Source organism: Pecten maximus, chromosome 12 (genome assembly GCF_902652985.1).
Source record: "Pecten maximus chromosome 12, xPecMax1.1, whole genome shotgun sequence".
Taxonomy (NCBI): Eukaryota; Metazoa; Mollusca; class Bivalvia; order Pectinida; family Pectinidae; genus Pecten; species Pecten maximus.
The window spans coordinates 32,167,008-32,194,818 of record NC_047026.1 but is presented as its reverse complement, the minus strand read 5'-3'; the positions used below and the strand labels follow the sequence as shown (position 1 = coordinate 32,194,818).

The following is a 27,811-nucleotide window of genomic DNA, read 5'->3' as shown; positions in this document are numbered from 1 at the left end:
GTGTCCTGACTTTATGGTAAATCTGGTGTGTGTCCTGACTTTACAGTAAAGCTGGTACGTGTCCTAGCTGACTTTACAGTAAAGATGGTACATGTCCTGACTTTACAGTAAAGCTGGTACGTGTCCTGACTTTACAGTAAATCTGGTACGTGTCCTGACTTTACAGTAAAGCTGGTACCTGTCCTGACTTTACAGTAAAGCTGGTACCTGTCCTGACATACAGAGAACTTCATTATATAATCCAGAAATAGCGGGTGTACTTTATGCTGTAGCTTTCACCTATACTGTGAAACAGGTGCGTGATAATTAAATATTGGATGTTTTCATTATATGTTACAAGTGTGCCACTGGATTTTATTGATTAGAGAAGGAAAGAAATCAACACAGTTATAAGACATATCGGTATTGTTTAGTGATTAGGTAAAAACAATGTTACAATCAACCCATAATTAGGTAACAGACAAAGTATTTAATTCCCTACGAGGCTGACTTGAATTAGAATTACAAAAAATAGAAACATAGGAAGTGTTTTTAAACCACAAGTATCCCGATTTAGCAGCTGAATTTAGACGACCTTATGTAGTGTGTTATAGTGGGGGATGGTATGTTACCGGAGAACAGGAGAGTTGTAAGAACAAAACCACATTCAGGTGTTTTTGTATGTATAAGATTGTGTAAAGACAAGCGACATGCTAAGTTAGGGACAGTTGATACCCTCAACAGGGCATCAACTTCTTACCTGTAACGCCACCTGTAACGACATATTGTACAGGTAAAAATGCCTGGCCACCACTCACCTGGACGTACACAGGTCAGATAACCAGGGAGGGAGCGAATAGGACAACAAGGAATATGAATTGTAGGATCTCCTCATTGAAATGATAATAAGATCATTCATTATATTTTCAATAACATTCAACCTGCCACAGATGTATATTAATCAAATATCTAGATGCTTATTATAATAACTATCGATGCCTATGTGAGTAATATTGGCGGGGACATATAAGGCCCTTAGTGGTCATTGTTAAGTTTTCGCGAGTGGTCACGAGTCTGTAGGTACTTACAGAGTGTACAGTAAGTTAGTGGTCAGTAAGGTAAATTTAACCCTGCACACCTGTTAATTAGGGTTATGGGGTAGTCCTTCGCCAGTCGCATATCTTCACCTCTCGGGTATAATCGGTAGCTATGAGCATGTCTCCCTCTGTGAGTCCTGCTACAGTAACTGACAACTGTGAGGGTGGATGTATCAGCTGGATGGGTGTGGTTACAGACCAGATCACCCTGACAGTGTAAGATTTATAGACTAAGGCAACTAGAAACGCTATGACTACCTGGTATGTGGGTATCTGTACTCTAACAAAAACTTGTACCTGTAGCCCTCGTAATGTGATAACTGTTGTGTAGATCAATTCATATAAAATTTGGTTCTCAAGTTTACACCCTTCTGCCCAGGCCTTATATTGTTATGATACAGATATTTGAGTTATTTGTAGTTTTAGAAGCTCATTGTCAGCGTATTATCACTCTATACACAATACATACAGATTACCTCTGGTGACTTCATAGTCAAAACTTCTCACAAACTGTGTCACTGATGACTTAGCCAAAAATTGTTAACTATCTTTCCTGTTGTTCTTTTTAAATAAATAGTGTATTTCATGGAAAAGTATTTAATTTTTGTAGATATTTAGGTACTTTTTTATGAAAATGTATTTTTCTGTAGATTTTGGAATACTGTTTTAGCAAGATACAGTACCATATCAGTATAATATCTAATTTAATTGAAGCTTATTAGAGATAATTACGCAAATATTTTATGCTAATGTATCTTTTTTTTTTGTAAGTAAAATTTTTCCTGAGACCATTTTATTACCTTTTTCAGATTCAGGATGTTCAGATGGTTCATTTGGATATATTTTTGGCCACAATGACATGGCCACGTGTCGTGGACAGTGGCAGGGCCACATCAGAAACAGTAGCGAGTTGTGTGCCCCAGGTTGGGGTGTGTGTTCATGGCAGGATGCAGGACGTCTACGCGGTGTTCGATGGGAAGAGGCTGTGTCAGTGCACGGCTGCTTCGCCTATAATGCTGCCAACGATGGCGGAAGATGTCGTGAATGTGACAATGACATGGAAAGTGTAAGTAATAACGATATTACACCAATACCAAACCTCAAACTCATTACAATATCTAAATTAGCTATTACACCAATATTGATTCTCCCCAAACTCATAAAGGCATGGAAATTACCTATCAAACCAACCTCAAACTCATTATAGTATCTTCATTAGCTTTTACACCAATACGAAACTCCAAACTCATTGAAATGTCCTATTCAGCTATTACGACAATATCAAACCTCGTAAATCTGTAGCCCAACAGTTTAGTATACTATCTGTAGAGTATGAAGAGGGACCTTTATAACGTTAAAGTTGTTTGCTATAAGGAAATGGTTTTTTGCTTAGAAATATCATCTTGTTTGTTCAGAAACTTGGATACTGATTTCATTGTTACACAGCTGACCAGATGTGGGTTTGATTTAACACTGTTTCATTGATGAAGACAGAAAATTTCCAGTTCATTATTATCAGGGGAATTACTTATTTTGATAGATCTTTTAAAATCTTATGTTCAACTTACAACCTGGTGGGCAGGTGTATCAACTGCTGCATACCTGTAGGTCGGGGGTAACGACTCTGGCCCGTCGTGTGCATACTTTCATTCTCGCTAACTTGACTGTTCCTGTAATTACAGACCTTTTGATGTCTATATAACTAGGTCTTTGTTAAGGAATGGTCTGACAGGGATATAGGTTACCGAAAATTAACTCAACACTTCAAAAAACAGTATACACCAAGAGCAATCCATTAAAACGATTTAAAATTTATAGATATGACATATTACTATATATAAATAAAACAGTTTGGTATAGAATTTTTTCTTTCATTTCTGAGATTGGAGAAGAAATTTTTACTTTTTATGGTTGTACCGTATGATACATCACCCGTCAATAGTTATATAAATTATACTGCCTTTTACCAGGTTTTAGTACTGCTGAACAGTAAATGATAGTGTTTATTTTAATTGAGGGTAAATTTCTTCTTGTCTTTAAATAGTTTACTGTAAAACATTCACAAAAGAAAAGATATATAACATGGGCTTTATAGCTAAAAGCATCTGTAAATTTTACAAGATTTGTTTTACTTTGTGACAATGCAAATTCTGTGGCCAAATTCCATAATAAATTTTGCAATGTCCGAATTCCCAAGTGAAGTGTCCATATTTCCACGATAAGTGTCAGTTTTTTGTTGTTAAGTCATTTTTTCCTTGTGAATGTTTGTGGAGAATTATAAGGAAGGCGTGATGATCGATTATTGACTGTCATTGATTACTACAACTCCTGCAGAGAAAGATTGGCCTTGTGTAATATACTGAGGTGTATGATATTAAGTTTTTAAGTAAACAAAACCCTGACACGTTGATAATGTGTTACACACCCCCTGGCATCCGAATCTTCTCAAAGGTTTAGAAATTTGGACAAAAGTTGTACAGAACATTGCTGAAGTGTCATGGAAGTGGGTTTATCAGCTACGATATTACCTCATCATACACCTCAATTATTTACCACCCCCACCTCTCAGTTCTTACCTCCTACCGCAAACTATTTGTTTGTTAAATTGACTTATTCACACCTATGTTGTCTTTATACTGTCTTGTCGTTTTAATTTGTATCCTTCATGCATAGAAAAATGAACAAAAATTTTAAAGAAATTTTCAAAATAAAATCTATAGAAAACATGGCGGTAGAAGTGTACGTAATGAGTTTAAGAGAATGCTTGTATGGATGCCCCCGGACTGTTTGTTAACACCTGTAAATAACTAACCAGTGTTATCTAACATTGAATGGAACAAATGCCTCTATATAAGGTCTTATCTCCCTGTTTATTTACCCCACAGATAGAAGATCGGCGAAGTTTTCGACATAGCGCCAACACGATTTCTGTTATATTTTCCTCAAGTAATCCTTGTATCTTTAGATCTCATTATGTGTAAAAATATGTTATCTTTATCAGCGGATATATATAGCTGTTCAAATTGTGTTGACTGAGTAATAATTAATACACACAATTAAAATATAATATGCTGTATCGCTATTACATGGCAGAATTTTGTATTCAGCTCCATGGTACATAAACAATAACAGTAGCCAACACCTCCGGCAGGGGACATTGGTCGATACAATGGATAAAAAACTTCAAAGTTGTAAAGACAAAAGCTGGTGGACTAATGACATGTTAAACCTGACATAAGGTCGTAGTGGTTAGGTGTTACATAAATCACTGAGCTGGTATGTATTGTATATACTAACTAGACCTGTCATCACTCGGTAGGAGCTGATGGATCCAGATCAACAGAGAACAATGTTCAGTTAGTTATCACGACTGTAATGATACAAATTCAATTACTTTATGTCATAGGTCAGATTTTTAGAATATCTTCTCTTCCTTACACATATCAGCAAATTTTGTTTGTAATTCTCAATTATTATAACATATTGAATGTCCCTTCATGTTCTGGAGAAATATATCACTACAGAAATATGGAGGACTTTTATAAGTTAAGGTTTAAGATATTTATAAAGTAGAATGAAAACATTTTCTACTTCATGTATAATAGTCAATAAAGATCACACATCATTTTCCTGTCGTTGTACTTGCGACACCAGACACTTTGAAAGGACAGTAGGTTTAAGGAATCTGTACCTTAATTATCTCATTTATAAAGAAGCAGTCTTGTGAAAGATATTCCTTAATTTCATACCCAGTGACTCGGCCACACGAGGGGAAAGTCTACAACACAGAGTTACCCGCGTCATGTGTTCCGTCCACATCAGATAGGCCATTCCCCGTATTTAACAGTTATCTACATATCCTTTCCTCGCATATTCTACTGGCTTAATGTAAAAGGTATCCACACAAATCTAATGTATACAAAGACTGTATATTTTTCATAAAAGTGAAGACTTGTTGGTTAAATAAATAGAAATTATACAAAAATGCACTTTGGATTATATAAGACTCATTTTTCATTGAATGATGATGTAAAATATCATTGAAAGCTAACTAGTATATATATAGTCACTGTCTACTACTTGTTTGTAGTCATCTGAAGGGAACATACCACTGTTTGCCAAAAGTACATGTTTTTGTCGTAGGTATTGGCATGCTCACCAGTGGCGGGTCTTTCCTTGCCATAGATAGTCTTAATCTTCCATCATCAGCTGTAATGGAGAATTAACGGCAGCGAGATGGATCACAATAAAATGATTTATGATTTAATATTTCCTGGCTTTTTAGTTTATAGTCTGGTGTTCAAGGAAGCCACATGTTCTGTGAATGATGTACCTGTAACCTGTGATCTTACTCATGTCTACTGGGGGTAAACAGTAAATACCTGTAACCTGTGATCTTACTCATGTCTACTGGGAGTAAACAGTAAATACCTGTAACCTGTGATCTTACTCATGTCTACTGGGGGTAAACAGTAAATAAACTCAAATATCTACTGGGGAGTAAACAGTAAATAAACTCAGATGTCTACTGGGGAGTAAACAGTAAATAAACTCAGATATCTACTGGGGAGTAAACAGTACAGAAACCCAAATATCTACTGGGGAGTTAACAGTACAGAAACTCAAATATCCTGGGGAGTAAATAAACTCAAATATCTACTGGGGAGTAAATAAACTCAAATATCTACTGGGGGAGTAAACAGTAAATAAACTCAAATATCTACTGGGGAGTAAACAGTAAAGAAACCCAAATATCTACTGGGGAGTAAGCAGTAAATAAACTCAAATATCTACTGGGGAGTAAGCAGTAAATAAACTCAAATATCTACTGGGGAGTAAACAGTAAAGAAACTCAAATATCTACTGGGAGTAAACAGTAAATAAACCCAAATGTCTACTGGGGAGTAAACAGTACAGAAACTCAAATGTCTACTGGGGAGTAAACAGTACAGAAACCCAAATATCTACTGGGGAGTAAGCAGTAAATAAACCCAAATATCTACTGGGGAGTAAACAGTAAATAAACTCAGATGTCTACTGGGGAGTAAACAGTACAGAAACCCAAATATCTACTGGGGGAGTAAACAGTACAGAAACCCAAATATCTACTGGGGAGTAAGCAGTAAATAAACCCAAATATCTACTGGGGAGTAAACAGTAAATAAACTCAGATGTCTACTGGGGAGTAAACAGTACAGAAACCCAAATATCTACTGGGGAGTAAACAGTAAATAAACTCAAATATCTACTGGGGAGTAAACAGTAAAGAAACCCAAATATCTACTGGGGAGTAAGCAGTAAATAAACTCAAATATCTACTGGGGAGTAAGCAGTAAATAAACCCAAATATCTACTGGGGAGTAAACAGTAAAGAAACCCAAATGTCTACTGGGGAGTAAACAGTAAAGAAACCCAAATATCTACTGGGAGTAAACAGTAAATAAACTCAAATATCTACTGAGGAGTAAACAGTACAGAAACTCAAATATCTACTGAGGAGTAAACAGTAAAGAAACCCAAAGTCTACTGGGGAGTAAACAGTAAAGAAACTCAAATATCTACTGGGGAGTAAACAGTAAATAAACTCAAATATCTACTGGGGAGTAAACAGTACAGAAACCCAAATATCTACTTGGGAGTAAACAGTAAAGAAACTCAAATATCTACTGGGGAGTAAACAGTACAGAAACCCAAATATCTACTGGGGGTAAATGTTTACAGTAAAGAAACTGAAAGAGTTGTTATTGCAGATAAGCTGAAATATTTGGGTGTCTGTATCAAATATCTACACTTAATGATATATTTCTGATTGTGTTTCATCTGATAATCTTGATTGATTGACATTTCTCAATTTTAATCAGTGTGGTACCTGTGTATCATAAGACTGGAATGTAATAGTTTTGTATCTGTACGACAGTGCCTGGCTGGTTTGTATCTGTACGACAGTGCCTGGTTGGTTTGTATCTGTACGACAGTGCCTGGCTGGTTTGTATCTGTACGACAGTGCCTGGCTGGTTTGTATCTGTACGACAGTGCCTGGCTGGTTTGTATCTGTACGACAGTGCCTGGCTGGTTTGTATCTGTACGACAGTGCCTGGTTGGTTTGTATCTGTACGACAGTGCCTGGCTGGTTTGTATCTGTACGACAGTGCCTGGCTGGTTTGTATCTGTACGACAGTGCCTGGTTGGTTTGTATCTGTACGACAGTGCCTGGCTGGTTTGTATCTGTACGACAGTGCCTGGCTGGTTTGTATCTGTACGACAGTGCCTGGCTGGTTTGTATCTGTACGACAGTGCCTGGCTGGTTTGTATCTGTACGACAGTGCCTGGCTGGTTTGTATCTGTACGACAGTGCCTGGCTGGTTTGTATCTGTACGACAGTGCCTGGCTGGTTTGTATCTGTACGACAGTGCCTGGTTGGTTTGTATCTGTACGACAGTGCCTGGCTGGTTTGTATCTGTACGACAGTGCCTGGCTGGTTTGTATCTGTACGACAGTGCCTGGTTGGTTTGTATCTGTACGACAGTGCCTGGCTGGTTTGTATCTGTACGACAGTGCCTGGCTGGTTTGTATCTGTACGACAGTGCCTGGTTGGTTTGTATCTGTACGACAGTGCCTGGCTGGTTTGTATCTGTACGACAGTGCCTGGTTGGTTTGTATCTGTACGACAGTGCCTGGTTGGTTTGTATCTGTACGACAGTGCCTGGCTGGTTTGTATCTGTACGACAGTGCCTGGTTGGTTTGTATCTGTATGACAGTGCCTGGTTGGTTTGTATCTGTATGACAGTGCCTGGTTGGTTTGTATCTGTATGACAGTGTCTGGTTGGTTTGTATCTGTATGACAGTGCCTGGTTGGTTTGTATCTGTATGACAGTGCCTGGTTGGTTTGTATCTGTATGACAGTGTCTGGTTGGTTTGTATCTGTATGACAGTGCCTGGTTGGTTTGTATCTGTATGACAGTGCCTGGTTGGTTTGTATCTGTATGACAGTGTCTGGTTGGTTTGTATCTGTATGACAGTGTCTGGTTGGTTTGTATCTGTATGACAGTGCCTGGTTGGTTTGTATCTGTATGACAGTGCCTGGTTGCATTTTGGTTTGTATCTATAACAATGCCTGGTAGGTTTGTACCTGTATGACAATGTCTGGGTTATGTCAGATTAATGGACACTAATGTAGGTAGTAATAAGTCTATACACCTGTAAACCACCTGATTACCAACCTCACAGGTACGCTATGTTGGCGTACAAACGCACACTCGATACATGGCCAACAACATACACGACACCTAGAAGAAATATCTAACATTGTTCCTGATTCGTCCACATGTGTACCTACTTACAACATCCGTCCCCCAACAATTATCTACGATTTTTACGGGTCTCTGTTTGCACTCCCCAGAAGAAGATGTCTAACAAAATGGAGTTAAACTGTGTTTGTCCTGCTGGATTAGATTAACAATGTAAAAGCTATACTCCACCCCACACAGGGGTCCCTGTACTCAAACAGCTTCTGAAATTATTGGCAGCAGAAAAACCATGGCAGTTATTACAAAAAAAGGATATTATCTGTAACAAAGAAACCGCTTAATCATGTAGAGATTTATGGTCACAGTCTCAGGCTAAAAAGTTTACCAAAGAAATCTCAGTGTAACATATACCATCATATACTGGATAGGGGGCTTTATGAAAGTGTAAATTAAAATTTATATGGTGGAACTTCAATTGTCAGCACAGAATATCTAAAATATCAGAAATACATAATTTTCAGATCGTAAACAGGAAAAAAGAAGCAATGCCCTAGAATTTATAAATTATTCAGCACTTGCATTTGATATAATTTCGTATGATAATAAGCTGGGTCCTTTTCAGTTTAATGGGGCTTTATTTATGTTCAGTACAAGATTCAGTAAATTAAAATTTCATTTGACATTTTTTTGTTTATGGTTGATTTGGCTTTGTCTTCTAACACATTACCTGGTATGGAGAGAGTTTACCTGTAAACTTTCTACCTGTATAAATGGTATTTCACCTGTTGGTTGGTATGGATATAGGTGTTTGGGATACCATCTCTTGCCTTTTCTTTTGTAAGACTATAATTGTGTAGGCAATGTCTGCTATAATAAACAGAGAACCAATCACCTACTGGTAATTGTACAAATTCTTCAGTTGGTGTCGATGAGATTTCAAACTTAATGTGAGGTATAACGGCCCCAGACATTTCAAATCTTTGGTAGTTTAACTATTCGTGAGAATAAAGATAATTTTCCTGAGAATTCAATAAAGATTTCTGTTTATGATCATTGAATTGTATTGAAATCTTTGTCATTCACTTGTTGGTAGCCTATCGCATCATAAAACACTGTCTTTACGAGTTTAGAACCTGGTTGAGAAATATGTTTAATGTGGCGTTCATTATTTGTGACCGTTTACAGGTAATCAGTTTGTAGGTGATCTGACCCCATTCCTTCACCTACATCTAAATGGTTCAGGATTTTAATGGCCCCATCACTGTTTTATGATACAGTTTGCCTTTTAAAGGGCAGAGTTGGAATACAATTTTTTCCTGAAGACTGATACACACTGAGACAAAAGCTTTTCCTGAGAATGGCATCCTTCCCACACAACAATCTTGCCGAAACCCTCAACTACTGATTTAATATCTAAGCCCTGACATTGTTTTGCTTCTGATAACGTTTGAGATAATACTCTACTTAAATAGGATCACCTAGTCAATATTCAACATATGTTATATACTCTATGTGGTATACTTTGTACAATACATGATTTCACTCTGAGTCATTAGATTAAAACTAAGAAAAGTTTATTTATCGGAAACCTTGAATTTACAGGACGACTTAGCTGGAATTGGAGTGGGCTGCCCTCACCAAAACTTTGGTCAGACATCGTGCATCTCCGGAGGTCGGATTGATGCGAGTTGTTGCGTTGATGCCCACTTCAACACTGCATGTCACTATCGTCCTACCATGTCTGGAGTATTGTGTTGTCGCAAGCCAAGTGAGTTCAAAGCAGGTAAACACTACGGTTTTCTGCCTGCTGTACTAGTTATTAACAATGTAAGAAATACTTATTAACCTTGACACACAGTCAGGGATACTTATTAACCCTAACATACAGTAAGGGATACTTATTAACCTTGACACACAGCAGGGGATACTTATTAACCTTGAAACACAGTAAGGGATACTTATTAACCTTGACACACAGCAAGGGATACTTATTAACCTTGACACACAGCAGGGGATACTTATTAACCTTGACATACAGTAAGGGATACTTATTAACCTTGACACACAGCAAGGGATACTTATTAACCTTGACACACAGCAGGGGATACTTATTAACCTTGACATACAGTAAGGGATACTTATTAACCTTGACATACAGTAAGGGATACTTATTAACCTTAACACACAGTAAGGGATACTTATTAACCTTGACATACAGCAAGGGATACTTATTAACCTTAACACACAGCAAGGGATACTTATTAACCTTGACACACAGCAAGGGATACTTATTAACCTGAAAGATTACCGATAAGGTAATAACCATTAGACAAAATACAGTTACTGACTTGTAGTGAGTTGGAAGTATGTAAAATATACAGGACCAAATTGTTGATAAAGAGTCAATGGATGTTTTACCTGAAGACAACATTGTATTTTAAGTTGCCTTTGTCTTCCGATGATTGTCTGATTTGGTCAAAATATTTTTTAAAAGATTCTGAAGAATGCCTGATTTAAATAGCAATGGCAAAAATGTATTAAAAAATGTAAGGCATTGAATCTTTGACATTCTTCTGCAAAGGAGAATCATGAAATATTTAATGCAGGAAGAAGATGCTTGTAATTTAACAGAGAAGTACATGCCTTTTATGTTAATTCATGAAGAACAGGTAGCCATATTGGGGATGAACAGAGAGGTTAAGAATGGTTAACCCACATCCTAAAGTTATAAAATTAATATAACAATACTCTTATAGTTCATAATCTTCACAGCTGTTTATAGTCCTGTACTTAATTTTACTCCGGATGTAGCATGCAGGTTTTCTCCTCACAAGGGAAACGTCTAGTCTTTGTTTTAAAGAGAAGAAACAAATATATGAACAAAAATAAATTATTTACCTGGTATCTGAGTTGAGCAAATTTTTTATTGAGAGATCATAATAACGACAAAAAAACAAACAAAAAAAACTTCTGTTTCCCAGACTTTGATTGTGTCCCTTCTGATTACCAGTGTGTGAAAAGTAACTTTACGTTGTGATGAACTTTGTATAGACTATAAACTCTATAAAGATTAATGGTTGTGTTTTAGTGGAGAAACCAAGGATCCTTGTTCGACCACGGCCGGTGATGCAAGTGACCACTGGTCAGATCTTCTTGTTGACCTGCCAGGCCCGTGGAACCCCGCCCCCTCGCACCCAATGGTACAAGGATGGGACACAGATCACTAAGGGCAGCAAACGCATCCAGCTTCTCACCTCAGGTAAAATATGACAGTAAACATGTACACTGCTGGTCAGTCAATACATTACCACAGTAGAATAATATAAAGTTCTACAACTGCATGATCATATTCTGTGGTCAAGGTGAAAGGGTCAAAGGTCACATTTGATCCCTTCGGAACATGATGTAATTTTTTGCATAGGAGCTTGAGGTCCTGGGTATTCTTGTCTTAGACATTTTCTAGTTTCTGTAGGAAAGGTAAACTTAACAGGGTTATCAACATGATAGGAGGGAATCACCTTGTAATAAACCATAATTGAATTAAAATTTTGTCAATAAAAAAAAGACACACTGTACATTGTAGCCTGTGATATATAAAGCATGCACACTCATCTAACGGAAGTTACTGAATTATCAATTGATCAGGAAAGAAAGAATATGATTTTAGCTTTAAGGTTGAAGGTCGGAACATTGTAGCTATAAAAGCTATATATATCAGAAGCTGTGAAATTTTGGTGCACATTCCATCAATCATGAGGAGATAAATGCCTGTTTCAAGTGCAGGTCGGTAGTGCGATATAAATTCTTCATTGGGGCTTGTGTGGAGGGCTTTACATGTAGTGAGGTCAACTAGAGAGGATCGACCATTACATCACCATACAAGTCGGATAGAAACCAGGATAGCACAGGATAGCAGATTATAGCATTATTGGGATGTAGGCTGTCTGTGATTATACTGTTATGGGATATATGGTGTCTGTTTCATGATTAACGAGCAGGAAGCACTTAACAGGAGTGTGCTTTACACATACTCTGCATGTTCCATGTGTCCATTAAATGTTTAATCTGGCAGCCATCATATTTTGACTGAATCAGCTGAAATGTCCTAATTGGAGTATTTAGTTGATTTTTAAAAGTAAATTTCAAAAGAAAATTGTCCATTGTGATTCAGTTTGAAAAAAAAAGTAAAAATTTTCAAAAGATTTATACTTGAATACCATAGGTTAAACCTGGTAACATATTGTCTGTGATCTCGGTTACACATTGTATGGGATATTTTATCATGTTTAGCATGTATAACAGAAAAGAATGCTTTACAGAAGCCTGCCACTTATATCTAATAGCCACATCACCTCCTCAAACACACCAATCCTATCTGATGTGGTGATAGACCCAGTCTGCTCATCATTCTCCACTTTGAAAATGTCTTTCAAAAAGTTAAGATATTATTAGAAGCAATTATTTCGATTATTCTTTCATCAAAGAAATTGTGTTCTTCACACTTCAGCCAGTTACACATCGTATGTTGTGTATGATTTCCATGCTCAAACTAACCATTGTGATATACAAATTAGGCGAACGTTGGCACCTCTACAGGAAGTACTTTATGTTTTGTTAAAGGTTTTATGTTAATCTTGTTACATAGCACCACGTCAAGCACCTGTGGTTATAACAGTATAATCACCAACAGTATTATATCTATAGGTATAAACAATTGTCTACTTCAAACAGCTCCATATCAATGCCAGTCCTCTAGAAGATTAGATAACAGTCATCATTTGGCTGCTTTTGTTTAAAACTGAGTGTTTTCTAATGGAAAAATTACATTTAGTAATTCATAATTCCTTAATTCTGATATCAATGTTATGCCTTGTACTCATTTCGACCTTTAACCTGTTCAGGTGACCTTCTGGTAACCATGGCGAGAAGGTCGGACTCTGGCCTGTACAGTTGTGAGGTCATCAACAGTGAGGGAATTGATATGGCCAGCTCTATAGTGGTCATTCGAGGTAAGTCTGACCAGTCCTATGGCCAACACCTGATCACATTTTAGTTGAAAAGGCCAAAAAGTAAGTTAAATCTACTTAAGGCGGACTTACCGAAAAACTTTTATTGATTTTAAATCATTCCTCAGAGTGTGATCATAGTATTATGGTATATCACGATTGTTAAGACATGAATATAAATTCTGTTCCTGTATGGTTACAGAGCACCTGTCGGGCTGTCGCGATGGTTCCACGGAAGGATTACAAACCCACGAGTATGTTCATGCCTGTGCTGGAAAGTGGGCGGGGCATGTCAGGAAAGGCCGGAGTCTATGTAGGAAAGGCTGGAAAGTGTGTAGTCCAACTGACTCGGAGATTCTCCGGGACCTGTCTTGGATGGACGTATTTGATGTTAACGGGTGTTACGCTTACAATGCTGCCAGTCGTCAAGGCACCTGCCGCAGGTAATATTCATTGTTTCATTACAATTTGAAGTCCATGTTGGAAATTTTGACGTTAGTTTTAAATGCTTGTGTAGTGTAGTACCCCTTTTATTACATTTCAAATTCTAGACCTCATTGTGTTTAAGTCTCTGGTACAATATGGATGTGATGTTTGCATGAAAATGAGTGTTAATTGAGATTTATATACATGGAAGTCTTTTAATAACTTTTATTCTCATTTTTCTTTACCTTCATTTTCACAGATGTAAAAAGGGAAACATGGCAGGGTTCGGGAGGAAATGCGGAAAACTACGATACTCTAAACAATCGTGCTTATCTCAAGGTCGAATAGATGTGTTCAAGGTGAAAGACAAGACCAAGGGATGCTCCTATAGAGAGGGAGTCACATCGGGGGTCCTCTGCTGTAAAAAGTCAGCCAGCCAATCACCAGCACGTAAGTCCTACATCAATTTATACCAAATTATTTAAAGTCTGTTAAAGGTTTAACTTATATAGATTTTGTGGGATATAATGTGGATTGTTGATCACACATTTGGTATATCACTAAGTAATTCAACAGAGAATTATAGTAGACTTCTAAAACCTACCACCAGTGTTTGTAAATATCATGACTCATTTTGATGTGTTGTTTTACGGGATCTTACTTTTGTCAACAGAGAAGCCGTTACCATCGGCGACCTGTACTCCAACATGTGTCAACAGCGGTAAATGTGTTGGTCACAACACATGTCGGTGTCCACAGGGATACAAAGGCGCCATGTGTCAGAATCGTAAGTACATTTGGTCTGTAAACAAAATTTCTTACTAAATGTTCTTACATATTATGTTTTATAAAGATTCTCATAATAGCCACGCTATATTATTGTTTTAATTTTAGACTTAATCTAATTTAAAGAGTTATTTTTTTCTGATGAATTTCCTCTTTAACGTCAGTGATTGAAATATTGCCCCACTATAATGGGTTGTGTGTTTTACAGCTGTTTGCAGTAAGAGTTGTGGAGCACGAGCAGTGTGCATCAAGCCAGAGAAGTGTCAATGTATGCCAGGGTTCACAGGCAAGGGATGTCGGCGCAAGCTTAAACACATCTGTAAAACTCCCTGTCTAAACGGTGGTCGCTGTCGTAAAGGAAAGTGCAAATGTGGGCCAACACACCACGGAAGATCATGTCAACATTGTAAGTATTACTAATCATGTCAACATTGTAAGTATGACTAATCATGTCAACATTGTAAGTATTGCTAATCATGTCAACATTGTAAGTATTACTAATCATGTCAACATTGTAAGTATTGCTAATCATGTCAACATTGTAAGTATTACTAATCATGTCAACATTGTAAGTATTGCTAATCATGTCAACATTGTAAGCATTGCTAATCATGTCAACATTGTAAGTATTACTAATCACACTGGTTACCGTGTCAGGTATTACTTGGTTACGCTATATATCTTATATTACATGTTAAATAAGATTTAAAGCTGTTGAAGTTGGCCATAACTTGTTCCAGGAAGGATAACTCTTGTTGACTAAATGTTTGATTTTCATTTCAGTATTGGAAAGTTTGAAGTTATCACATCTAAACCGAACGGAGCGATGAGATCTGCTTTCCTGTGACCATTTGTGATAAATCGCTCAAATCGCTGCCAAAGGACACAACCCACCATCGTGATGACATGTCCGTACTTGTATTCTTGACTCTTTGTGGTTGGTGTTGTACACCGCAGTCAACTATTATGAATCTCTAAAATGGACAGTGTATCATGACATTGAAGATGTGATCGTTATGACATAAACACACAGTGATATGACATGGGACGTCGTGGATTCATAAACGTCATGGATCCATAAACAAGTAAATGTTGATAAGATGTACTCCACCGTTCATGTGCAGAAACAGAAAATAGCTGGATTTTTTGTTGATATGAAAAACAATGTTAACAAATACCTGTAATGCTAAAAACACTTTTTCATGAGTGTGAAAATTCAACAGTTGTGATTTTCTGTTAAACCCGAAGAAGATTACCTACAATGTTTGGTGATCTCTGCCTATCAAAGAAATCCAAAGAGCTGACAGGAAGCTTTAAGCCATGACATGTAAATGGAAAATGATAATAATGGCAGAAACTGTGGAAAACTACAGAGACCTTCGTTGTGAGAAATAAACTGGCCTGTGGTTGCCACGGAAACCTGCTTTGTGAGAAAGTAAAGTGGCCTCTGGTTGCCACGGATACCTGCTTTGCGAGAAAGTAAAGTGGCCTCTGGTTGCCACGGATACCTGCTTTGCGAGAAAGTAAAGTGATCTCTGGTGGCCATGTTACCTGTGGCTCAGAACTTCTAACCAAGTACTTTGTCTCCATGTGTAACCTCCATTAATGGTAGATCTGCCGTGCTGTAGGGTATAGAGTGGTATAGCCACGGACTGAAGTGGTACCTGTCTGTGACAGTACCTATCAGATATAGTGTTCATAAGAGATATTCAAAGACAATATATGAAGGGCTGTGTGTAAATATAGCAGTGTTCTTAGTCTGTAAAAAGCTTGTAAATAATCTTTTATTTATATACATCTACAAACAAGTCCCATAACTCTTGTCAGTCAAGGGAGAACAAACTTCCTGAATTTCACCATAAATTTTGTTTCAGTACATAGAATTATTTTTATTTTATATACATGTACAATGTACTGTGTATCTTTAAATGTGTAGACTTAAAGAATGTCTAAAACTTACTAGTGTTTGAGGTTAAATATGATGAAACTATGTTGTTGTCCTTTGAAATATTGCTAGGGAACAAAAGAGTGTGGTGATGTGAGGCTATGACAAGTAATAATATATGTATCAGTCTTTAAATGTTGTATGTGTATTGTATGCAGACAAATGATTATTGTGTAATTATAACGATATTTATGTGTATATACTGTATCTGGTTGTGAGGTAATGATTGATGTAGACCATTCTCTCAAGTGTTAGGTTACAGGTGACACTTTAAGAAAACAGGTATGGAAGCAGTTCAATTATGTCTTATTTTTTGATATTTGAAATTTTGTGGGAGAAAATGATGTTTGTGTTTTTCTAAATCTAACTTTTTATGAATCCAAAATGAAAATATTTTTTTTTATCCATATGAAATGAACATATATTCTTCTGCTACATTGAACAAACTCCAGGGACAAAATTTGAGAAACAGGAATACATGTGTAATTGCAATCATAATCACATCGTAACCATAGGAACAACATGGCGGGAATGTCTGAAGAATATCTAGAAAATCCTGTACCATCCTTATTACATTCTTATGCAATAAGCATCAATGTTGAAATACTAGGAATTGGGAAAACTGCTTCATTTGTAATCCAGGGCATATTTTCAAATGTTCATATGCAAATTATGAAGGAAATTTTCATTTTATATTTTGAAATATTTGTTGTATATTTTGAAATTTCTAACTGTTAATTATGAAATTTTATTTTGAAATATTTATGTATATTTTGAAATTTCCATTGCATGTTTATAGATAAACTATAGCTGAACATGTATATTCTGAGTTTGTAGGTAAAGTAGAAATCTCATTTCCTAATACAGAAAAAAATGTAGTTAGAATCATTATTTCTGTGAATTCAAAAATTTTAACTGTACATGTATTTGGAGCCTATATTAACACAAATTAAAATGAACACTACCCCGTGTAATGTTTATGATGCAACAAAAAGACTGATACTACAAACACATATATGTATAGGCAATGTAATATATTTTTCCAGAGAGGGAAGGGTGGGGGAGTGGTGTCCAAAATTAATTAGGTAATATTCAATTCAACAATACATACATCACCATTCAATTTTTCAGTTTAGACAGATACATCGATATAAATCTACCTCATGTTATATACAAAGTTTATTTGTATATTTTTTAGAATTTTGCGCAATGTTTATTGCGTGAGTTATATGTAGGTGATATGGTAGTTGAAGTGTAAACCAGAATGTTCTCTAATGCTCCCTATCATGTGTATGCTTCAAACTGCCAGTAAAATTAGAAATCACAGCATTAAACATATAGTCACAACTTTAGTGTCCATGCTAACCATGTATGTATTTTCTGTCATTGTTCCATATTGATTTTGTAAAGAAAGGTAGCTTTTTTTCTTAAAATCTGTAATATTGTGTCAAAATATTAAGTCTCTGCAAAAATATATAAGGGAAACCAAAAAGTTAATTTTCACATTGTTTAGACCATAAACATGAAAAACAAAACACTGAATGTTATTCATAAACATTTTTTCTGCTTATTTAAAAAGTCATTTTCAAAATTAAATACATTGTTTGCTTACCTGGGAATTTGTGACTTTGAGGTAGGGGGAAAATTGCTAGACATGGAATATAAGATGTCATACTTAGGGAAGGGTAGATATTGTCAGTCTGGGGATTTGGGATGACGTCATAATTAGGGAAGGGTAGATATTGTCAGTCTGGGGATTTGGGATGACGTCATAATTAGGGAAGAGTAGATATTGTCAGTCTGGGGATTTGGGATGACGTCATACTTTGGGAAGGGTAAATATTGTCAAGCTGAGGATTTGGGATAAAGTCACACTTTACAGAAGTGTAGATATTGTTTTTGTTTAAGTTGATTTTGATTAAGCACCACATTGTTGAGTCATGTCATATGTTAAGTTTCCTTCTTTATTGTTATATTTGTAAATGTCATCGGTTATTTACGAAATCATCACCTGTTATCGCTACAATACAGAATATCATCATAATCTCTGTTATCATTGATAACGGAATATTATTGTCATTGGTATATGAAATGTCATCACTTATCGATTTTCATCAATGACGTCATATTAAAATAACCTGTTATCAAGGATACCAGTGATGTATGCTGTCAGTGATACATTCATTTGTTACAATTGATGACATTTTAAATGAAAGTGCAAATGAAGCGAATGCCAGTGATATCAAATAATAAAGAACACGTGTAAAAATGATGAAACTGTTTTCTCGTTGTTTATTCCTTCAGAGAATTGGTCAAAAGAAGACCAGAAATTTTATTTTATTTTCACTTTCAACCGGTATTTTGGAAGTCGGTTCTATAAATTTCAAAGGTACTGCACTGACAACAGTCTGACACATGGCTTTTGTTACAAAATTACATGTAATGGCTCACACAAGGTATAGAAATATATCTTATTAACACCAGCAAGGAAAATAAATGATCTTTTAAGCCAGATACCTATTAGGGGGGGGGGGGGGGGGGGGGGCATTTAAATTTAAATTTAAAATGAATTACATGTATTTAAAACAAAAGGATATAGAGGTGGAAATCAAATGAATTCCTACACGATACAATTAATTTAAATGAATTATTTAAATTGGAGATAAATCTTAATTGTCAGAGATATAGCACTTTTAAAATATCCAAATGATAACAGCTTTTATATATTATGTCCCCAGATAAACTTCATGTACACCATGTACATTATGGTGCAGGATATATGGGTCAGTGTTACAGATCTATATTTACATTTGCTCCACATTTCCCCATTGACACAATGCTCAGAGGCAGTTGCCACCATACGCCTATAACACCCAGTGCCTCAGGCTATAACACCCAGTGGGTCATGTGACATTAAAAAAGGCGGGATTTTTTTTTTGTTGGTTCAGTTTTTTTTAAAGTTGACGGAAATGGTAAGACAATGTAAATATAAGTATTGAACAGTGGTTTTAATGTTGTTATAGTCAATATGGCAGCAAGATGTATGGTGGGCAAATGTAGCATATGGAAATCCTAATGGGTTCCCATGCCATTTGCCCACCATACATCTAGCTGCCATATCGACTATAACAACATTAAAACCACTGTTCATTGCTTAAATAAAAATTAATTTTTGACATTCATCAAGTTTGTGTATTTTCGATGATGATACCAATTTTTAATGAAAACATAGATAAAAATCAGCTATTTACATTAACAGAAGAATTGGCAGTTAAATTTTCAACTTATGCATAAAATCAAGGATCTGAATGGGACTGACTGGCATGTCAAGGAGGACGATAAATGGAAAATTAGAGAATAGAAGACTTGCTGTACCAGAAAGACTCTGGTTTTATCAACAGGTGGTTACTAGGACTTCCAAACCTGTTTAATTGGCACTAAATCCACAAGACATGAATAAAGGAATTTGCAGGCAATTTATAGATGTTGGACTTGAAAATCACTGTTAGTTTATTTTTAACATATTTAATATCCCAGAGTGTCGGTACAATTTCTAGTTGTAACTTTTTCATGTGATCTTTAGCTAAAGTACAGTAATGTTTTCCTTAATGTAAAATCTAGAGTTTCTGTAAAGGTTTGTTTTAACAATATGGTCCAAATTCTCACGAATTCTCAGAACAGCAGTAAGGATTGGCACGAGGAGGGACATTACGTAAAATATCCACAAATGTGGAGTGGCCACTATCTACTGATTCTGTGTAACGTGAAATGTTTTCGTATACTTTCTCTCAAGGTTTGGTGCTTTCAAATTTCGTGGATACAAACGTTTGTAGTTAGCCCATGCAACAATGATGTAACAATAATACATACAATAATATTTGTTACATTTATTAGCTTTTTATACACAATTTTATACACAATGAATGTTTCATGGTATACAGTAGCTGAGCTCACCTTTGTCGGTTCCAAGTGTCACATCTGATAGACATCAGAGATGCTCATCAATATTGAAAGTTTTACAGCTGTGGCTTTGACAAGATTCACCCCAATATTGGAGGGGTTGATATTTGACTGAGGTGACTGCACTTGTTACACCTGGGCCACGGTTAATGTCCTTAACGAACTTTCCTACACCTGTATTGTACAGGTATATGATCTGATCATCTGGAGTTTCAAAATAAATCTCACAGACACTTTGGAACCAGTTTGAATGAAAAAAATAAAAATTTAACCCCAAAAAAATATTTAAAAACTTTTTGAAGTTTTTTTGCGAGCTAACATTAAACAGAGTTTTTCCCATGTCATTTTACAATACAATTGTGGTATTTCTTAAACAAGATTTTGGACTGCGACCAGAGGCGATATTGTAACTGGGTATTCTATATGTGACATGGATTAGTTAAAGTGGCATGAACTATTCTGATAGCGCATTGTCTGCCTTTTGATGTCACGCTTCTAGCAGACAGTCAACTTCACAAAACAGTGATCTCGGTTAAAATGGAGTCGCTACCTTTTGCTACGAGTTATCTATAAGATCATGATATGTTGAGCAGACAGACCAGATCACTTCATCGATAAGATAAGTAATAATATAGATTTGATAATTGTTATTGATTTATTATATTAATCATACCATAATCAGACATGAATAGTTTATAATTACGATCTACAGCCAAAATTTACGCGATTATTTATTGAGTTATACTGTCTGTCCATGTTAGGTGACCTGTAGATCCCACCAATAGAACCCTTTGTTACATCACCATAGATCCTACCCAAACAGTTTCTGCTGTTTGAAATAAGGATTGCTCAGTCTAATGCCTTCACCTGATTGTATCAACATATCACATCACAAATTGTGTCGCAAAATTCAATAGTTATTTTTGTTCTCATTGACCGCAAAAATAACTTGTCATCATTATTATTGTTCATTGTGCCAAAAATTTCATAATAAAAAAAGATTCTCGTTAAATCACATAGTTGAGGAGTTTCAGTGTCAAATTTCAAAGATAAGACTACAAAAATCAACAGGTATTTAATTCAAATATTGTGAAAGAAAACTGATATATTTTATGAAATTTGATAGGTTTGTTTTTGATTAGTTCTATCCTGAATGATAAACTTTATCGACTATAAAGGGTACTTGACACATTGATTTTGTCTGTGTAGAGTACACATATACCGATATTACTGAAAATCAAAAAGAGTAATTGAAAATAATGCATACCAGGGTACTTGCTAACATTTTGGAATTTCCCTAGGGAATATCTAGCTCACCATTATCAGATGGTGGGCAGCACAGTGTTCAAATGGCCCTGTCTTCGGTCTGTGGTCCACCTTATAATCACTATTTCTAAGAAGAACTAGAAGGTTCAAACTTCATACACAAGCTCCCCTTTGTCTATTGTTGTGCCAATTTAATTTTTAGATTGATTATAGGAAAAGAAAATGGGCAACAGGCAGCCATCTTGGATTTTTTCAGTTAAATTTTGCTATATGATTACTTTTTCTTGAGAAGTACCAGAAAGACAAATTTACTTGAACTTTGGGTGAAGGTTAATTGGGCCCTGATTGTGAACATACAATTTTGGGTCTGATACAAGGGAAAACAACTGATGAACAGATGACCATCTTTGATTTCGACAGTTACCAAAAGGATATTTTCTAAATTCCCTGTATGGATTCCTGTTGGTCTGTAGTTGTGCATGGTCAATTTTGAGACTTAATCGGATCATCTATTGGCCATCTTGAATTTCGACAATTGAAATTTGTTGTCGCTATTTCACTGAAAGTACTGAATTAATCTTTCTTATATCTCTGGTATAAGTTTCCCTTGGTCTCTAGAGTGCATGTTTAATGTTGGGACTGGTCATAAAAAAAATGCCTGATGGGTGGCCTTTTTGAATTTGGACATAAAAAGTTTGTTATCGCTATTTCTCAAAAAGGTCTTCAAGGACCTAAATCAATTTCCATAAACTCCTTATTGGTTCCTTGTTGTTCTTGATCAAACTCTATTTTCATTAAATGAAATGTACCAACAGTTTTGGATTTTGAAAGATTTTTGATTTTTTGCGTTTGTTACTGTTATCTTTTCCTATTATTCTGCATGTTTAATTTTAGGACTGATCAGAAGAAGAAAACTACTGTCAAATTCTGTAAACCAATACACATGTACATCCAGCAATAATAGACACCAAGATCCCTCTATTATCTCTTGTTGTAAAATCACATTTAAAGATCCTTTGGCAAGCCCATACTATAATATATAATATAAAATATTCTTAACTGCTAATTCTGCTGGACTGTTTGGAACAGGTGTTCTCTATAAGGAGGTGTTATATAACAGGTGTTCTCTATAAGGAGGTGTTATATAACAGGTGTTCTCTATAAGGAGGTGTTATATAACAGGTGTTCTCTGTATGGACGTGTTATATAGTAGGTGTTCTCTGTATGGAGGTGTTATATAACAGGTGTTCTCTGTATGGAGGTGTTATATAACAGGTGTTCTCTGTATGAAAGTGTTATAAAGCAGTTGTTCTCTGTATGGAGGTGTTATATAACAGGTGTTCTCTGTATGAAGGTGTTATATAACAGGTGTTCTCTGTAAGAAGGTGTTATATAGCAGGTGTTCTCTGTATGAAGGTGTTATAAAGCAGGTGTTCTCTGTATGGGGTGTTATATAACAGGTGTTCTCTATATGGAGGTGTTATATAACAGGTGTTCTCTGTATGAAGGTGTTATATAACAGGTGTTCTCTGTATGGAGGTGTTATATAACAGGTGTTCTCTGTATGGGGTGTTATATAACAGGTGTTCTCTGTATGGGGTGTTATATAACAGGTGTTCTCTGTATGGGGTGTTATATAACAGCTATTCTCTGTATTGAGATGACGTATACCAGCTATTCTCTGTATTGAGATGACGTATAACAGGTATTCTCTGTATTGAGATGACGTATACCAGCTATTCTCTGTATTGAGATGACGTATACCAGCTATTCTCTGTATTGAGATGACGTATAACAGGTATTCTCTGTATTGAGATGACGTATAACAGCTATTCTCTGTATTGAGATGACGTATACCAGCTACTCTCTGTATTGAGATGACGTATACCAGCTATTCTCTGTATTGAGATGACGTATACCAGCTATTCTCTGTATTGAGATGACGTATACCAGCTATTCTCTGTATTGAGATGACGTATACCAGCTATTCTCTGTATTGAGATGACGTATAACAGGTACTCTCTGTATTGAGATGACGTATAACAGCTATTCTCTGTATTGAGATGACGTATAATTATAACAGGTACTCTCTGTATTGAGATGACGTATAACAGCTATTCTCTGTATTGAGATGACGTATACCAGCTACTCTCTGTATTGAGATGACGTATACCAGCTATTCTCTGTATTGAGATGACGTATACCAGCTATTCTCTGTATTGAGATGACGTATAACAGCTACTCTCTGTATTGAGATGACGTATAACAGCTACTCTCTGTATTGAGATGACGTATACCAGCTATTCTCTGTATTGAGATGACGTATAACAGGTACAGCTAGGATATACACAATGTATACAATGTATCATTAAAACTGTTGGGAAATTTAATAAGGAATCTGCTGATATGATTTTGAAAATATTATAGAAATTATCAATGTTTGAATATGATTTCCAATTAAATCCAGTTGTCACTCAAGTGGTAAAATCAAGCATTAAAAACGTAATTTGACCGATAATTAGAGTGTAATTACATGTTCTTTTTTTTGAAAATTGTGTCAGCAATTTAAAATAGTGATTTTGCATTTTTGTTGAGTACATTATTTGATCTTTCACCTCAGCTGGCAAATAACCATCTACATTCTTTACTACATATCTCATTATTACCTGCCTATTGTTTTACCTGACACCTAATTAGCATGGTTCAGGTGTGTCTTAACGAGCAATTAATCTGCTTGTACCTGTGTTAATTATCTGCTTACCTGATTCCATTGTTTTAATTGAGACAGGTAAAAAGCCTAGTTAGGATAAAAGTTGAAGAAAAAGTAACATTTAAAAAGACAATGTATCTCAATATTGCTTTTGATATAGGGTAGTGTCTCGTCAGGTGGATGTGGCAGGACACCACCCGACGAGTCATCTGATGTAATTCTATTATATTTTAAATGCATTTTGATGTGTAACATTTAAATAAAACATTATTGTATTATATTTTTTTCTTTGTCTTTTTATATTTTCAAATTTAAAAGAGATGAAAATAATACTATATGTGGGTTTTTTTCATTATCAACAACAGATAAATTATTGCAATATAAGATTTTGAAAACTAATTACACATTCAGTTTATGAATGCTGAGTAATCTTCTGTGAGTATACCTAGTGGACAATTAAGTACAATATTCAAATGAGTTGCACAAAATTGATATTAATTGCTTTTTTCTATTTAAGCCTTTTGTCTCCAAACACTAAAGGCTTTGAATCAATTGACCAGAATATATTTTTTCTCACCCTTTTGACAGGACATAGGCACACGTCCAGATTTCAGCTGTTACAAACTGGTGCAGCACTTATCGAATTTGATACAATGTTATCAGGAGTATCACATGATCTGGTCACGTATTCTGTTAATCTGATGTTAATTGTGATAGGTCTGTTAATCTGATGTTAATCGTGATAGGTCTGTTTAACTGAGAAGACAAAATCACAATGTTACATAATGCGTGTGAATGATAACGATTTTATACATTGTACAATGCTGTAATGTAAAAAACAATAAGTAACAATTGAACAGCACATTTCTATAGAGTTAACCCCAAAAACATTGTTTTTTCCCCTTACAGTCAGACTTATTCAAAAAAAAAATTTTTTTTTTTTTTTTAAATAGACACTTGATATTGAGGTTTATTGACCTCAGATTTCTGATGTCAAACGTGGATATTATCTACAACTATATAGACATGTATAATTGCTTTGATTAAGATTTTTATTCTGATATTATATTTTTTAGTTCGTCAGCTCTAATTAACATCAGTTTAACACCTGCTATATTTTGTAATAAGAACTATTGCAGATTTAATGAAAAATAAATGATTTTTTAGGTCGTAAATAAAGTTTTATCTATAAAACCTGATCCTGTATACATTCTTTGTTAGATTTTAACTCTGATCCAGTACATTCAGATATTTAATGTCTTTATTTCCAGGACCTATAGTACTAGAACACCTGGATAACTCATTAGAACTATGGAGGATTTGATCAACAAATGTTGTTTATGACCAAGATACCGGATTATTAGAATTCCTACATTTCAGTACAATGTTTGTGGTACACAAATTAGTCGTCCAGTACAATGTTTGTGGTACACAAATTAGTCGTCCAGTACAATGTTTTATAGTACACAAATTAATCGTCCAGTACAATGTTTGTGGTACACAAATTAGTTGTCCAGTACAATGTTTATAGTACACAAATTAGTTGTCCAGTACAATGTTTATAGTAAACAAATTAGTCGTCCAGTACAATGTTTGTGGTACACAAATTAGTCGTCCAGTACAATGTTTGTGGTACACAAATTAATCGTCCAGTACAATGTTTGTGGTACACAAATTAGTCGTCCAGTACAATGTTTGTGGTACACAAATTAGTCGTCCAGTACAATGTTTTATAGTACACAAATTAATCGTCCAGTACAATGTTTGTGGTACACAAATTAGTCGTCCAGTACAATGTTTGTGGTACACAAATTAATCGTCCAGTACAATGTTTGCGGTACACAAATTAGTCGTCCAGTACAATGTTTATAGTACACAAATTAGTCGTCCAGTACAATGTTTATACTAGTACATAAATTAGTCGTCCAGTACAATGTTTGTGGTACATAAATTAGTCGTCCAGTACAATGTTTGTGGTACACAAATTAGTCATCCAGTACAATGTTTATAGTACACAAATTAGTCTCCAGTACAATGTTTATAGTACACAAATTAGTCGTCCAGTACAATGTTTGTGGTACACAAATTAGTCGTCCAGTACAATGTTTGTGGTACACAAATTAGTCGTCCAGTACAATGTTTATAGTAAACAAATTAGTCGTCCAGTACAATGTTTGTGGTACACAAATTAGTCGTCCAGTACAATGTTTGTGGTACACAAATTAGTCATCACACCTGTTTATCAGCACAATACACATTTCTATCCTTTGTTTGTTATTCTGATAAATAATGAGTTAACAGGGATATCCTAAAGTCAGCCAAACTCTTACACTGGGGTTAAAATATCCTACAGAACACACCCATGTAACATTCTATTACCTATACAACTCTTACATTGGGGTTAAAATATCCTACAGAACACACCCATGTAACATTCTATTAACCATACAACTCTCATGTTCTATCATGTCATACAGCTACATTTTCTGTATGTCATATCTAACATGTCATACAGCTATGTCATATCTAACATGCCATACAGCTATGTCATATCTAACATGTCATACAGCTATGTCATAACTTACATGTCATACAGCTATGTCATATCTAACATGTCATACAGCTATGTCATATCTAACATGTTATACAGCTATGTCATATCTAACATGGTATACAGCTATGTCATACATAACATGTCATAACTTACATGTCATACAGCTATGTCATATCTAACATGGTATACAGCTATGTCATATATATCATGTCATACAGCTATGTCATATCTAACATGTTATACAGCTATGTCATATCTAACATGTCATACAGCTATGTCATATCTAACATGGTATACAGCTATGTCATATATATCATGTTATACAGCTATGTCATATCTAACATGTCATACAGCTATGTCATATCTAACATGTCATACAGCTATGTCATATCTTAAATGTTATACAGCTATGTCATATCTAACATGCCATACAGCTATGTCATATCTAACATGTCATACAGCTATGTCATATATATCATGTTATACAGCTATGTCATATCTAACATGTCATACAGCTATGTCATATCTAACATGCCATACAGCTATGTCATATCTAACATGGTATACAGCTATGTCATATCTTAAATGTTATACAGCTATGTCATATCTAACATGTCATACAGCTATGTCATATCTTAAATGTTATACAGCTATGTCATATCTAACATGTCATACAGCTATGTCATATCTAACATGGTATACAGCTATGTCATATCTAACATGGTATACAGCTATGTCATATCTAACATATCATACAGCTATGTCATATCTAACATGGTATACAGCTATGTCATATCTTACATGTCATACAGCTATGTCATATCTAACATGTCAT

At 35.4% G+C, this 27,811-nt stretch overlaps 1 protein-coding gene across 3 annotated transcripts in view; it reads left to right on the top strand.

The window, feature by feature from the left end:
• The window catches only part of LOC117339265 (neurogenic locus notch homolog protein 1-like), a 100,052-nt gene extending 81,294 nt beyond the window's left edge, over window positions 1-18,758 (top strand). For 2 of the 3 annotated variants that reach the window (XM_033900751.1, XM_033900750.1), the window contains exons 3-11: window positions 1,886-2,142; window positions 9,926-10,106; window positions 11,412-11,582; window positions 13,225-13,332; window positions 13,532-13,772; window positions 14,015-14,205; window positions 14,429-14,542; window positions 14,750-14,947; window positions 15,325-18,758. In XM_033900751.1, the coding sequence (XP_033756642.1) occupies window positions 1,886-2,142; window positions 9,926-10,106; window positions 11,412-11,582; window positions 13,225-13,332; window positions 13,532-13,772; window positions 14,015-14,205; window positions 14,429-14,542; window positions 14,750-14,947; window positions 15,325-15,371 (1,508 nt within the window). In that variant the 3' untranslated portion in view covers window positions 15,372-18,758. The remainder of the gene's footprint in view (window positions 1-1,885; window positions 2,143-9,925; window positions 10,107-11,411; window positions 11,583-13,224; window positions 13,333-13,531; window positions 13,773-14,014; window positions 14,206-14,428; window positions 14,543-14,749; window positions 14,948-15,324) is intronic. The other variant, XM_033900752.1, reaches the window with a different exon arrangement.
• The last annotated feature ends 9,053 nt before the right edge of the window (window positions 18,759-27,811 follow it).